General features: G+C 46.2%; 1 protein-coding gene across 1 annotated transcript in view; it reads right to left on the minus strand.

Moving 5' to 3' along the window:
• CNTLN (centlein) overlaps window positions 1–14,933 on the minus strand; it is a 383,712-nt gene extending 368,779 nt beyond the window's left edge. The window contains 1 exon segment of the mRNA XM_025201267.1: window positions 14,829–14,933. Within this exon segment, the coding sequence (XP_025057052.1) occupies window positions 14,829–14,903 (75 nt within the window). The 5' untranslated portion in view covers window positions 14,904–14,933.
• Window positions 14,934–15,353: the final 420 nt, after the last annotated feature.

A 15,353-nucleotide genomic window follows, 5' to 3' on the forward strand; every position in this document is an offset into this window, starting at 1 on the left:
CTCGGACATCCTCGACGGCATGGCCGACATGCAGAGAGGCGGAGAGTGGTTTGCCGCCACGCTAGATTTAAAGGACATGTTTTATTCGATTCCTATACGTGATCCATATGGGATCCTTAATATGCATGTAGGCGGACAGATGTTTTCCTGGAAGGTTTGTCCCCAAGGTTACCGCAACGCACCAGCCCTAGCAGTTGCAGCGATGAATGGGACAATCGACAGCTTTGTCCGTACCCAAACACCTATCTTGTTTCCCCTGAAGCAGTCACACCCAGACGCACCGTCTTAGCTCATCATAATTGGCTAAGTCGACGCAGTACAGTTTAGTACATGTTATTAATGAACCCCGAGTTTTGTTTTCCAGCCCGAAGCGGCATGAAGTCGTCAATGCATAACACGATGTGAGGTTCGTCGCCACGAGTGAACCCATTGGCGATGACCTCCCGGCAGAAACGTCGTGCTGCATCTAGACAGACTTGATTAGACTTAGTCATTTTTTAGTATTTTATTATATACCTGTATCAGCTGTCTGTATTTGAAGGGAGTTCTTGAGCCCAACCATGCTCGAGATTGGCATTTGGTCAAGGGGGCATGTGGTAAAGAAATAAGAAAAAAAAATGACCAAACACCAACGTGAGAGCAAGCCGTGCTCATAGCATGGGGAGGAGGAGTGATGGGCGCGGTTAGCAGCATTCCCGCTCGTGCTGATTGGCAGGGGGCGGGCAGACGCTGCCTGGTTAAAAGGGGAGCGCGCCAAAACAACGGAGGGGGACCCGCGTAATATCGGAGAGGACTGATCATCCTCGCCGAAGGTCCTGCGTCCACGAAAACCTGGACAGCCCCATCACGATTTCGTATACCATCCGAGTATGCTCAAGAGCTCCCGGGGAAATCGGCGAACTAGATTCCTGACACAGCTGTACGAGATTGTTGCCTGAATAGTGAGTAAAAGCGATTTTCTTATCTCACTGCCTCCCCGGTGTGTTTCTGTCGACAGAGGGAGAGACAGAAGAAGGAGGAGGAAAGGCCCGAACCCTTTTGTCCCCAACCTACTCGAAAAGATTGGGCTCAACCACCCATAGTTAGGTTGCACAGGGAAGTCCAGGCAGGATCAGGCTGAGAACCTGATCCTGCTGCCTGACCCCTCTTCCCAAACCAGACAGGCAGTTAACAGTGGCTACTGCATCATCTCAGGAAGAAAGGCTCTCAGATGACTCAACAGGCATTGCTGGCTGTGCAACCAGCTGGGAAGAAATGTCTGGGTGGCCCAACTGTGCCAGGATCAGGCCCTTAGCTCCCACAGGCAGCAGGAGTAGAGATGGAATTGAAGTCAGATGCAGCTCCCCCTTAGTCCACCCCTGCTGCTCAGTGACAGTACCAATTAGCCTATCCCTACCATACTGCAAACACAACTGTAATGTTCCAGTTCAGGAGGTAGCCCATAGGGAGCAACACAGTGTGTCTGAGCATGCTGCTGCCTGGCACTGTAAGCATGCAGCATAGACTTAAGTACCAGTGCACATCTTGCTATAGTGCCTTGACGAAACAGTTCGGATGGATATTTTTGTTTTGGAATAAAACAAAAAAGTAATACCACCACCATTAATTTTAAAGTTATTCCAATAGTAGAACATCCAAATCTTTAAGCACTATGCACAAATGAAAGCTCACTAGAGCAGTGGAAAGGCATTCCTTATCTTCTGACCTCAAGCAGAATGTCATCCAAAACAAATAAGAAAGAAAGAAACAAGCACTAATTGGCAGCACAGCCTTATGATTTACAGTAAAAAATTGTACCAAGGGAGGTCCCCAAAAAAGGAAAATAAAGGAGATGAAGGACAGAGGGAGCTATTGGTTTGCTGTAGTTTTTAGGAAAAAAACTGTAACAAAAATCAGAGATTTTAGATGCTCTACTTCAGGAAGTAAATTTTTCGACGCCAAGGAAATTATTCACGATTGTCAGGCCAGAAGAATTTGTATGGAAATGCAAAATAGCACACTCCAATAAGTAAATATCCAATTAGCTTCTAAAGATTTTTTGAAAGGCCAAGTAAATACATGTATGCTGCAAAGTGTAACATACCATTTTGAGAAAATTCTTAATATAGATTTCTTTGGACTGCCCTATCATCTAAACTAAAGTGTTTCTGACTAAAGGGTAGAAGACTTTAATAAGGCTGCTGTATGAATTTTTATACACAAGTGACGTACCTTTGCTTTTTGATGTATTGTACGGCTTTTAAAATTACATTGCTAGTATGCTGCCACTGCAGACTCACCAAATCCTACTATGCTGGAACTTTTTGTAATTTCTAGTCACATACTTTACCCTTAAATAAAAAGCATATTCTCCATGACCCATTCCGGCTAAATAAGTGATCATACAGTATAGAACATTCTTGTGCATCATAGGGCCTGATTCTTTGAGGAGCTAAGCTTCTCAGCACTCATCGGGAGACATGAGTGCTCACTAATTCACAGGGAAGCACTTTAGCACCTTACAAAATCAAGCTATAAAAACAACATTGGGGTTAGTTTCTAACCGCATAAGAATCATCAATGGAAGCACATGGTATGTACAATCATATCTAATAACAAGATAGATGCAATCAAGAAGAAAAATACACCTTCAAGTTATCAGTCCAATCAGCTTAGAATAAAATGTCTTTAAGGTTGGTATTATTGAAAAAAAAATCTCCCCTTTGAAATTCCTTTATGTTGCAATAGAACAACCCAAAATGAACACCTAATCTTATGCTACTAGAATAATAAATTAAAATGTGTCTCCCTTTTATCAGTTTCTATTTTAAAGACTTTCTTTTTGTGTTGTCTCCATTAATAATTTAGGCAACAAAGAAGCAGTTGTCTTTGAACAGAAAATGACAAAAGGGAAGATACTGTCATTTACTATACCACAGAGATTACATCCTTATTCAGAACTCATGCTGTTTAACACAAGTATGGACTACTAAAAATTATATGTTATAATTGTTATAGCGATATTTGTCTATACTAAAGCACGAGACAGATGACTTAAAGCTTGTAATAAGCAATAATGGTTTGACATCACCTGCCATTACTTGTGATTTCATAGAAAAATGTAGTCCATAACTATAAACAGTGCCACAAAGATAATAATGGATTTTGCTGTAGATAATGTTTCCAATAAATTTCCAATTGACACCTATTGACCTGATATTTTGGTGTCAAAAGATAGAAATAAGATAGATTTTTCTGGCATGCACTGAATGACACCAAAGTGACATTTTTTTTTCCAAGACACAGTCAGTTCAGTAGTACCTCTAAAGACTTGCAGTAAGATTGAAGCAAAAGTGCAACTGTAATGGATTTATTTATTTGCGTCATGTCCCCTTGACATCAGGGTACATGACGCGAAACCCAAGTCAGTATCTCTGACTTGGGTAGCCTCTCAGACCTCTCATCTGTAAGGTAAGGAAGGGGGAGTGGGAGGCATAGCAAAGAAAAAAAGATAAAAGGGAACAAAATAATACTTGCCAACTTTCTAGATTATGAGGTCATGCTAAATAATAATGGCTGCTCTAGTAAACAAACTTATTAACAGTAATTTGTGAAAGTAAAGTCTCCCAAATCAACATGAAGTCCAGACCCTTGGTCAAACGGTACAATGAGGGGGAAATAGAATTTCACAGTTGGTAGGATCAGAAGAGATCTGAGCAGGTCATCAAGTCCAACCCCCTGCCATGGGCAGGAAAGAATGCTGGGATCAAACAACCCTGGCTAGGTGACTATCTAGCCTCCTTTTGAAGACCCCCCCCAGGGGAGGAACAAACACCACTTCCCTTGGAAGTTGGTTCCAGATCCCAGCTGCCCTGACTGTGAAGCAGTGCTTCCTAAAGAATTTCCCCTCTGTCACTTCATTCTCCCCTATTTGACACAGCCAGGACTTGAACTCAGATCTCCCACATAGTAGACAGAAACTACCACACAGCCAACACTGCTGGGTTAATACTAAGGAAACTGTCCATTAGTATTCTGCCCAGTCTGGAAACGGTCCAGATAGAATCATAGAACGATGGAAAAATGAGGGTTGGAAGGGACCTCAGGAGGTCATCTAGTCTAAACTCCTGCTCAAAACAGGACCAGCCGCAGCTAGATCATCCCAGCCAATGCTTTGTTGAGCCAGGCCTTTAAAAACCTTCAACAATGGAGATTCCACCAACTCTCTAGGTAACCTGTTCCAGTGCTTTACCGTTGTCCTAGTCAGAGCTGTCCCTGGGGAGGGGAGGGCGCAAATCAGGGCGACCACCCCAGGCCCCACGCTTTGGGGGGCCCCGCGGAGCTGGGCAGAGCTTCTTTGGGTCTGGGGCCCATGGGATCAGAGTGGGGATGGGGCCCCACATGGGCCAATTTGCCCCAGGCCCTGCATCCTGCTCGGGTCAGCTCTGGTCATAGCGAGAACATTTTTCCTAATATCAAACCAAAACTTCCCTTCGTGCAACTTGAGACCATTGCTCCTTGTTCTGTCATCTGTCACCAGTGAGAACAGTCTAGCTCCATCCTCTTTGTACGCACATTTCAGGGAGATGAAGGCTGCTATCAAATCCCCTTCCGGTCTTCTCTTCTTCAGACTAAATAAACCCAGTTCCCTCAGCTTCTCCTCATAAGTCATATGCCCCAGCCCCTGAACCATTTTCATTGCCTTCTGCTGGACTCTAACTTGTCCACATCCTTTCAATCTATCTTTTGGGGGGCACAAAACTGGACACAGCACTCCAGATGCGGCCTCACCAGCGCAGAATAGAGAGGAAAAATTATTTCCCTCCATCTGCTGGCAACGCTCCTACTAATGCAGCCCAGTATGCTGTTAGCCTTTTTGGCAACATTTCAGCATGGCAAAGAAGCCACATGGCCCAAAGCAGCTGGAATGTTCCAGAAAGCAAACAACTAAAGTGATTCTCTACCAGGGTGATGTGAAATCCTTTTAAGGCTGCTGCACACTATTAGCACTGTTAGATGTGTAAATACCTACACACAATTCACAAGATCAACTCACAGGTTTGGAATGGGAATCCAAAAACAGTATGACGTATCATGGTCATACTGAACTCTCTGCACCAGAAAAATTAATCTATTTTTCCCCATTTTCATGAAATAAGCAAAAGCTAAGGGCTGGCATTTTCTAAGGGGAGCCTTGAATTTAAAAAGCTGGAGAACCAGTGGTCTAAAAGCTCTACTGAGAATGTGCAACTGGTAATGTTACCCCACTCCAAATTAATCATAACTTGAGCATATCAGGATGGATTTTTACCGTTACTCTAAAATCTGCCAGTTTCCCTACCAAATTTTAAGTTCCTGCTCCAAACCATGGACACTGCTAAAAAGCAAAAAAGAAGTAGTATGAAAATATTAATATTAGGAAAAATACCTGTTTTTAACTATTCTCACTTTGCAAAAACTGCCCAACTTTACTCAAGCCTTCCAAACTGTTCATCATGGGGCAAAACCCCAAGAATAAAAAACCTTCAGTGCACACAGCTGAAGTCTTTCCAAGTTCCAAGCAACTAAAAAATAGGAAGATTGGGCAACCTTACCTATTAGAGTCATTTTTCTGACTACAATGCACAATTGTTACAGCCTTCTCATTAGCAACATTAAACTCACGTGACTTGGGCTCCTTATGGCAAAATATCCCAATATAAAACAATAAAAAACAAAACACTAAACAGCTGGCATGCCATGACACCAATCAGTAAATATGATCCTGGTCTAATCACTAACAAAATAACTTAGTATTTAATTAATGGAAGCATAAGAGGCATTTTGCCCCAATTTCAAGAGCAATGCATGGAGTTCAAAACTTGTGTAGAGTTAAAACACTAACTTGCTGAAACTCTCAGATCAGTAGTAAGCTCATAAAACTTTCTACCCCAAATAATTTAACACATTTTGATCAGAAAGACAAAAACTGGACCTTGGTCAGAAAACACCTCATTTGATAGCACTGACAATTCTTTTTTTCAAGAGGGACAAAACACCAGAAAGCTAATGGATCTTTTACTTCTACCCCCATATTTTGGAAACAGCTATGATAAGCAAACAGGACAACAAGATGCCAACAACAGCTCCTCATAATCTTTAAAGAAACAAAAACAATTAGCTTGCTGGCTTGGGTCCTGGGGAAAGTAGGAGGTGCGGGAAGAGCAGGCTGGGTCTGCACAGCAGGAGGGCTCTACTGCCCCTCCACCTGCCGCAGCCTCCTGATGGCTACAGCTCAAAGTTGCTTGCGGCTTTTTGCTGTGCCCAGAACTAGGAGCAGGTGAGCAGGAGAATGGAGCCTACATCCACAGGTGCTGAAGGAATTGGCCAGTGTCATTGCTGTTTGAGCTCTCATGGTGCTCCGGACAGGTCCCTGAGGCCTGGAAAAAGGCCAACGTGGTGCACATTTTTAAGAAGGGGAGAAGGGAGGAGCTGGGTAACTTTAGGCCAGTCAGTCTCACCTCTATCCCTGGGAAAATACTAGAAAAAATTGTCAAAGAGCACATTTGTGAAAGCCCAGCAGGGGAAACGATGCTGAAAGGAAACCAGCACGGGTTTGTCAGATCCTGCCTGACAAACCTTATAGCCTTTTATGACCAAGTCACACACTGCCTTGACACAGGAGCAGAGGCCGATGTCAACTACCTGGATTTTAGGAAGACCTTCGACACAGTTTCGCACCCTATTCTTATAGAGAAGCTAACGGACTGTGGAGTGGACGCCCACACAGTCACGTGGGTGGCTAACTGGCTTAGGGACTGCACACAGAGAGTAGTGGTTGACAGGTGATTCTCGGCCTGGAAGGAGGTGGGCAGCGAGGTCCCGCAAGTTTCGGTCCTTGGACCGGTGTTATTTAATAACTTCATCAGCGATTTGGATGAGGGTGTGGTGAGCACCCTCTCCAAGTTTGCAGATGATACCAAATTATGGGGCAAAGTGAATAGACCAGAGGGCAGGGAGCAGTTACAGGCTGACCTGAACAGGTTAGATCAATGAGCGGAAGGTAATAGGATGCAATTTAACAAAGATAAATGTAAGGTACTCCACAGAGGCAAGGAAGGAGGAATCCCCAGCACACCTACAGGTTGGGGGATGTCCTGCTCAGCAGCTCAGAGGCTGAGAGAGATCTTGGAGTCATAGTTGACTCCATGATGAACATGAGCCAGCAGTGTAATGAGGCCATCAACAAAGCCAATCACACCTTGTCATGTATTAGCAGATACATGACCAACAGATTGAGGGAGGTGATGCTCCCCCTCTATGCAGCATTGGTCAGGCCACAGTTGGAGTACTGTGTCCAGTTTTGGGCACCACACTTCAAGAGGGACACGGAGGATCTGGAGAGGGTTCAGAGGAGGGCCACTCACATGATTAGTGGTCTCCGTGAAAGACCCTATGAGGAGAGGTTGAGAGATTTGGATCTCTTCAACCTGTACAAAAGACAGCTGAGGGGTGACCTTGTAGCCACCTATACATTTATCAGGGGAGGACAGCAAGGAATTGGGGATGCAGTTTACCAGAACGCCCCAGGGAGTAACTAGGAATAATGGGTGCAAACTAGTGGAGAGGAGATTTAGGTTAGACATTAGGAAGAAATTTTTTACAATAACGGTGGCCAGAGTCTGGAATGGGCTTCCAAGAAAGTGGTCCTATCACCTAACTTGGAGGTCTTCAAGAGGAGGCTTGACAATCACCTGGCTGGGGTCACCTGACCTCGGTCCTCTTTCCTGCCAGGGGCAGAGGGTCAGACACGATGATCCATTGGGCCCCTTCCGACTCTATAATCTATGAATGAGCCCTGCTGCCTTGCAGGCCCAGCCTGGCACCCCTCACGACCTAATCTAGAACACTTTGAGGAAAGCACAATTCTTAGACTGCTTTCACCTTGGGCTTTTTAAATGCATGTACTTAGGGCCTTAGTACTTCTCTTTTACAAAGTTTGCTGGTATAGCTCTGTCAGCCAGAGGTGTAAAAAGAGCTGTCAGCAAAACCATGATTTTTGTCACCTTAGCTTGTAATTTGAGAAAAAACAATTCGTATACACTACTTCTATACCACCAGGGGATGACCAACTAAATCACAGAGGAAACTCTACAGTGTAAGCCAGTGGTTCTCAACCTTTTTAGATTCAAAGCACTCCTTGGTAGACTGAGACATCCTTAGGAAAATGCAAGCTCTTAGTTTTCACTTTTTTTTTTTTATTACAGAAAAACACTAGAGCAATTCTTTCACTGCAAAGAACTCAGAAAGATCACAGCAGGCAACACTATGGATTCCTACTAGAAATCTTTAAGTTTATCTTGTGAATCATGTTTGCACATGTAACAGTGCTCATACCACATGGCATCCCACAGCACCCTTGAAAGGATTTCAAGGTACCCTGCTTGAGAATCACTAATGTAGACAAACCCTAAAACAGAGAAAAAGAAGAAAGCATCAGGCCACTTTATTAAAGCTGAGAGGCCAGCTCCTCGGGTTCCAACAATACCCACTCCCAAATTCCCAGTCCTACAAAGGAGTAGCCTTCATGCTGATACTTAGCAGTAACAGCATGTAAGTCAGGAAAGAATGAACCGACCAACCAGAATGGAAAATAATTTGAGTTTAGAAAAGGGTATTTTCTTCCTTGTTTTAACTTTCATAGACATCAGGGCTGGAAGGGACCTCAGAAGATCATCGAGTCCAGCCCCCCCGCCCAAAGGGCAGGAAGTCAGCTGGGGTCATAGGATCCCAGCAAGATAAGCATCCAGTTTCATCTTGAAGGTGTTCAATGAAGGCGCTTGAACCACCTCCGGTGGCAGGCTGTTCCAGACCTTGGGGGCTCGGACAGTAAAGAAGTTCTTCCTTATGTCCAGCCTGAAACGATCTTGAAGTAGTTTGTGACCATTCGACCTCGTCATCCCTTGGGGCGCTCTGGTGAACAAACGTTCCCCCAGATACTGGTGGTCACCCTTGATAAACTTGTAGGTGGCCATCAGATCACCCCTGAGCCTGCGCTTTTCCAGGCTAAAGAGCCCCAGGGCTCTCAGCCTGTCATCGTAGGGTCTGCTTCCCTGACCTCTGATCATGCGCGTGGCTCTTCTCTGGACTCTCTCAAGCTTCTCCACATCCTTTTTGAATTGTGGAGCCCAAAACTGGACGCAGTACTCCAGTTGCGGCCTCACCAAGGCCAAGTACAAGGGGAGAATGATGTCCCGGGATTTGCTTGAGAAGCATCTATGGATGCATAATAAATCTTATCCACCATCTGTAGCTGGAAAGTGGAGAATTAATTCTGAGCTGTTCTTTAGTGCTCTCTGTGTGATGACCAAATGGGATAATGAGCTATTTTTATGCTGGGGAATAAGGGACAGACCCAAGGGTCTGAGAGTAAAGTACGTCTAAGTGGCTTTACATTTCTGAGGGAATAGCATTGATACACAATCATTAGTTTTGTTCAGGTGATGAGCACTCTCCAGATTCCAAGCATCCCTGTGAGATCAGAAAGATTTTTTTTCCCTTGGACTCTTAAATTCAAAATGTTGCATGCTCCTAATTTTATAGGGTTGTAACAGGGGGAGACTGCCCCTGTTACGGGAATGTCTGGGAAAAGCACCCATTTTGTTGAGAACTTTCTGTCCAATCCATGGAACTGGGCAACATATTGACTGTTCACCCATCCAGGATGCTAAATACCCACTATGGACTTTGGGGAAGTATTCATTACCTGCTGACAGCAATGAGGTGTTCAATCAGATTGGGATAACAAAAGGCTTAATTGCCAATTGAGTCTTCCTGGCTGGCGGCGGACAACTGGAGATTGACAACAGCTGGGTGGAAACATTGTATAAAAGACTGTCGGTCTCTTTAATAAACTTTTCTAAGATCTTCCCCGGGATAGAAGTCAGGCTGATGGGCCTATAGTTAGCCGGATCCACTTTCCTCCCTTTCTTGAAGATAGGCACCACATTGGCCTTCTTCCAGTCTTTGGGCACTACACCAGAGCGCCAACAGTTTTCAAAGATCCGTGCTAGAGGCTGGGCTATGATGCTCGCCAGCTCCTTGAGTACCCTGGGGTGAAGATTGTCAGGGCCGGCTGACTTGAAGGTATCCAGCTTCTCAAGATGTTCCTTCAGAAAGTCAGCATTGAAGGAGGGCAGGGGATCACCCTCACCCGGACTTCCCGGCCCTGTACAGGGCATGGGCATCCCACGGGACTGATGAAAGACTGACGCAAAGTACCTATTTAAAGGCTCACAAGAAAAAAACATGGGATCATAAAACCTATTGGGTCAATCAAGTGACCAAACAGCAATATGCCACTGAATAACACATAACCCTCTTCACTCACAGCAAGGCTTCTAAGAGTAGGGCTGTACAAATAACTGGGGTTTTTGGCAGCCAGAGACCTAATATATATATATATATATATATATATATATGACACGTACCTTTTTCATAATATACACATTTATTGTAAAAAGCATGTGTGTGTGTGCGCGCGCACGCACGCATGCGTGTGCAATTAAAAAAAAAGGAAACCTTGACTGTGGGCTTAAACAAACTGATTTTTTTTTTAAAAACAAAGGAAAAGTTTTATTCAACCCAAAAATGATCTGTTGAGGTCCCTTCTGACCCTAGCATCTATGAATCTATATCTGGCACTTTAATGAAGGCAAAAGGTTAGATGCAAAGAGTATTTGATGCTATTCACAAAATTGGATAGGGATAGCGATACGTGTCAGCAAGGATGCACTCTCTTGGTATGTGGGAGACATGGTTTCAAACACCATCTCTTCCTGAATAGATCAGAGATTTGAAGTTCAAAAGGCTTCCAAGTCAAGGGTACCAAACACTAGCACTTAGTTACAGGGAAACTCTGGAGTGAATCTACCTTGAGCATTCCCTTCTGATGAAGCTAGATAAATACTGGATAGTTTATATAAACAACTGAATAGTCATTGGGAAAGCATATGCGAATAGTCCCAAAGCCCAAAACTCACCTGGAAGATGGGACAAGCTGAGCTCTGGTTCCTGTGCTAATTAAAATGGTCAAGAGTAGACCATCACAGAAGTTGAGAGACTACAGCAAAATATCTATAGCCCAGATTTTGACATAGGAACCTCCAGATTATTGTGCCCTTCTGCAACAACAGAGAATACACAACCCAGGACAAAACTCAAAGCGGGGGGAAAAACCTCACCCAGGGCCTCAGGTAACAGCACAAGCTTAACATAAATTGCAAAGTCCTCCTTTTAAAAAAAAAAGTCTTCCTATCAAAGCAAGAATATCTGCAATACTGACACCACCTTCTACCTTAATTAATAAATTGCCACACAACCTAAAATAGAAAGAAAAAATATATAGCAAAAGGGAAAAAAGTAAAAAGTTAAGAGTTTTTCATTGAGAAAGGAGCCAGAAATTCCAGAAAGCCCAGTAGGGACTTCAGGACTGTTAATGATATTCCATGGAAGGTGCACAGATATAGGGCAAGAAGCAGCAGTATAAAACCTTGATGTAAAAGATAGCAGCTAAAACCACTATAAGCCATTTAAATCATACAAACAGCACAAGCCATCCACCATCTCCCATTGAGCTCAATATTAAAAGGCACTGCTTATGCACATTAAGCATGCCGGCTAGTTCATGCAAACACAGCATGTGCTCAACTGTTCACACTTTGTTATACCTCCTGACAGAACAAATACCTTGCCATTCATATGGCTGGCAGACTCAATTAATCAATCAGCTGCTAGTCAGCTTCTCTGCTAATAGTAGCCTTGAAACTGAAGACTATTATTGCCTCTGTAAAATTGACTAGCAGCCATCAATTTCAGCACTCTTCTCTTTCGCACTGTATCTGCTTCTGTAGCCATGAAGCAAAGACTGCTACCTGACAGCACTGAGGACAGTCCAAAAGTTGTAACTGTCTACTGAGCCCATCAGACAAATAGCTGTTTGCCAAATGAGGTTGCCATGAGTAGCTCAGACTGTTTTAGGGGAGTTAATAAGGGCAGGGGCATGCAGGCAACAGATCACGGTTCTGCCCTGGCTCCGGACCATTATGTCACCACCACAAGATCCCAGCCCCAGCCACGGAGCAGCTCCCCACCCAGCCACACGCCCTGCCAGGGCTGGTCTCCATGGAAACCCTGGCCCCATGAACTGCTGGTGCCAGGGCCTCCATGGAAACTGGCCGCAGCATCACGGATAGGGGCTGCTGGGAAAATGGTGTCCAACTGCCGGCCAGATCTGTCATTTTGTCCACCCTGCCATAGAATAACTACTTAACAGAACACAGCAATATTAGCAATTTAGAGCAAGAACTGAAGAATATCATACCCATTTGAAACTACAGAAGCAGTGAAGATAGATGGGAATGTAACTCAACAAAATGGATGAGTAGACTATACTTGATCTACATAGGCATTAACCATGTTTCTACTTCCAACTTTCTTTTCACTGTGTGGGGACCTATGAAATAATTAATCCATAAACAAATTTACATTAAAAATGTATTCATTTTAAACAGTCTTATTTTCTTGAAGACAAGTCTATATGGATGGTTAAAAGGTCAGAACCTACATATTTTGAGTGAAATGAAGAGAACAGAAACATTGATACTATAAATTTAATCCTATTGATATACATTTTCCACTTCAGACTATGGAGTTGTGATACAAAAAAGGCTGAGAACCCCTGCTCTAGCCGGGAACCCCCAGAGCATAGGCACACCCCAGTCAAAAGTCCCCAGGCTTGGCTGCAGCTTAGTTTACAGCTGTTCATGGGCCAGTAGGAGTAGAGAGTTCTGTAAAATGATGCCATGGAGTGGAAAGAACATGCTGGAAAACTAGTGCCTAACCTACCCCCAAGGTCAAGCCCCCACTCGCATCCCAGCCCAAAGCCACTTGCTGTGGGGAGGTCTTACATTACTAACACTTTGATAATACGAAACAGAATAAACTCAAGATCATCTGTGATCTAGGGCAGCCGGGACCAACTCTTTTGGCAGACGTGCCACAAATTATCCCGGCACCCTCCCCAAAGATGCTCTGCATTCTGCCCTATCTGCTACTGTCCTGCCTGTGTCCTCCCTGATCTAACATATGCCACCCACAGAGGCTGCCTGTACCACTTGGGCTGCAGGTTTTGCCCAACCTGGTCTGATGGACGAGCATTCTTACTGAATCCAAAGTTACCAGCATGGAGTCTGTGATTCCCAAACACCAACTTCAGTAGATAGGACATTGTGTGCGCAGCCCTGATTCTTGACTCCCAAAACAAGCGCTCTACTCCCGGCTTAGTAACAGCCTGAGATCTTGTGGCCAGAGGAAACGCTACAAGGACACACTGAAGGCACACCTTAAGAAAACAGACAGTAACATCAAGTCACAGACAGAAGTTTAGGTTAGATAATAGGAAAAACTCTCTTACCAGGAAGCACTGGAACAGGTTACCCAGAGAGGTGGTGGAAGCTCCATCCTTGGAGGTTTTTTAAGACCTAGCTAGACAAAGCTTTGGCTTGGATGATCTAGTTGGGGATGGTCCTGCTTCGAGAAGGGAGTTGGAATAGATCTGTGGCTCCTAACCACCAGACCACAGCCCGGTACCAGGCCGCAACAGGTTGGCTGCAGAGTCATGGTACAAGCCCTCTGCTTGGAGCCCCATCTGTCCAGCTAGGTGAGCGGCTTCCGGGGTCACAGCTGAGCTTCCGGGGTTAAAGCTGGGTGGCAGGGGAGCCCCAGGAGGGAGGCAGCCAGCTCTGCGTGCCCTGTCCTGCTCCTGCCAGGCCACAGTAAAAAAAAAGGTTGGGAACCACTGGACTAGACCTCCTGAGGTTTCTTGCAACTCTAATTGTTCGGACTGGTGCCTACTTCCAGGGCTATATGACTATTGTACGCAAGAATGGCTGAATTCCTCTATTCATGGCTTTGTTTTTGGGGGGTTTGTGCAGAACTTGGGTACCCCTTCACAAACATTAGGTGTCCCATACAGCTTCGAAGCAGCGGTGGTGGAAGGCAAGTTGATGTAACAAGACGCATCATGAAACACCATCAACAGTGCTGCAGAGGTTCAGCACCTCCTGGTCTTAAAGCCTAGTGGGCATCCAGCCACCCCATCTCATGTGCTTTACAGCAAACATGTGAAGGTGGATCTACTCAGATCCATCCCATTTTTTATCACAGCCTCCCATAGTCTAGTCTGAAAGAAGGAGGACAGGCCTCTCTACTCCTACTGGCCCATGAACAGCTGTAAACCAAGCTGCAGCCAAGCCTGGGGACTTTTGACTGGGGTGTGCCTATGCTCTGGGGGTTCCTGGCTAGAGCTCAGCCTTTTTTGTATCACAACCCTTTTGTAAACATTGATGGACATTCCTTACCCAGTGCCCCTCACTCCCAACCCACTGCCTCCCACCCCAGCCATGGTGGGAATCGCCCTCCAAGGCAGGGCTGCCACCACTGCTGCCACTGGTCTGGTGGAACAACAGGAGCAGTGGTGCACAACCTTTTCCCTGGCAGGCTAGATGGAGAACGCTCTTCTGCCCACACGCAGGATCTGGCCAGTGGTCCCCATCCCTACAAGGGGCACCTGGGGACAGGGCACGGGACAGGGCAACCCAGCACTACAGGGGAGGGACGCGGCTTGGGGGAGTGGCCTGGCCCCAACTTCTCACTGCGCATGCTCCACGCCATGGGGCAGTGTTACGACTGCGCATGCGCTGTCGTCCCACAAGTGCTGCTGAGCGCGACGACTGCACGCGCCGCTGCCACCGGGGACTGGAGGTGGCGGCCGCTCGGCAGACTCCGACATGCTGCTCCCCGCTCGATACCTGGCACTGGCGCAGCTCCTCCTCCAGTTCCTCGACCCGCGACGCCGCCGCCGGCTCCTTGTGTGTCGAAGCCATCTCTCGGGGAAATCGCTCCCCACCCCCCCGCGCAGGAAGGAGGCGGGCACAGCGCGCCCGTCTGCGCCAAGGTACCCGAGCCCAAGAGCCGCAGCGTGAACCAGGACACGAAACTTTACTTCTTTCGTTTCCTCTGCGGGCACCGCCAGCAACCGCAGGGAGAAGGACGCGCGGCGTGGTGACGTCAGCGCAACCGGCAACGGGGAAGGGGCGGGGGGAATAAGGTTTGAATTGACCCGCCCGGGCGTGCGCATGCGCATTTCACCCCCACGCTTCGCGCTGTGGGCCCGCCGCTTCCCGCGAGGGGGTGGGGCCACCGGCGCCTCCAGGGCCGCGGCGGCTGTTCGCGGACCCGGCCGAGCTTGGCTTCCACCAGGTGCGTGGCAGGACTGCAGTAGTCTGGGTCCAGCGCTGGAGGCTGGGCTGGCTGCATCTCAGGCCTGGGGAAGT

The sequence above is a fragment of the Alligator sinensis genome, unplaced genomic scaffold (assembly GCF_000455745.1).
Source record: "Alligator sinensis unplaced genomic scaffold, ASM45574v1 scaffold917_1, whole genome shotgun sequence".
Lineage (NCBI taxonomy): Eukaryota > Metazoa > Chordata > Crocodylia > Alligatoridae > Alligator > Alligator sinensis.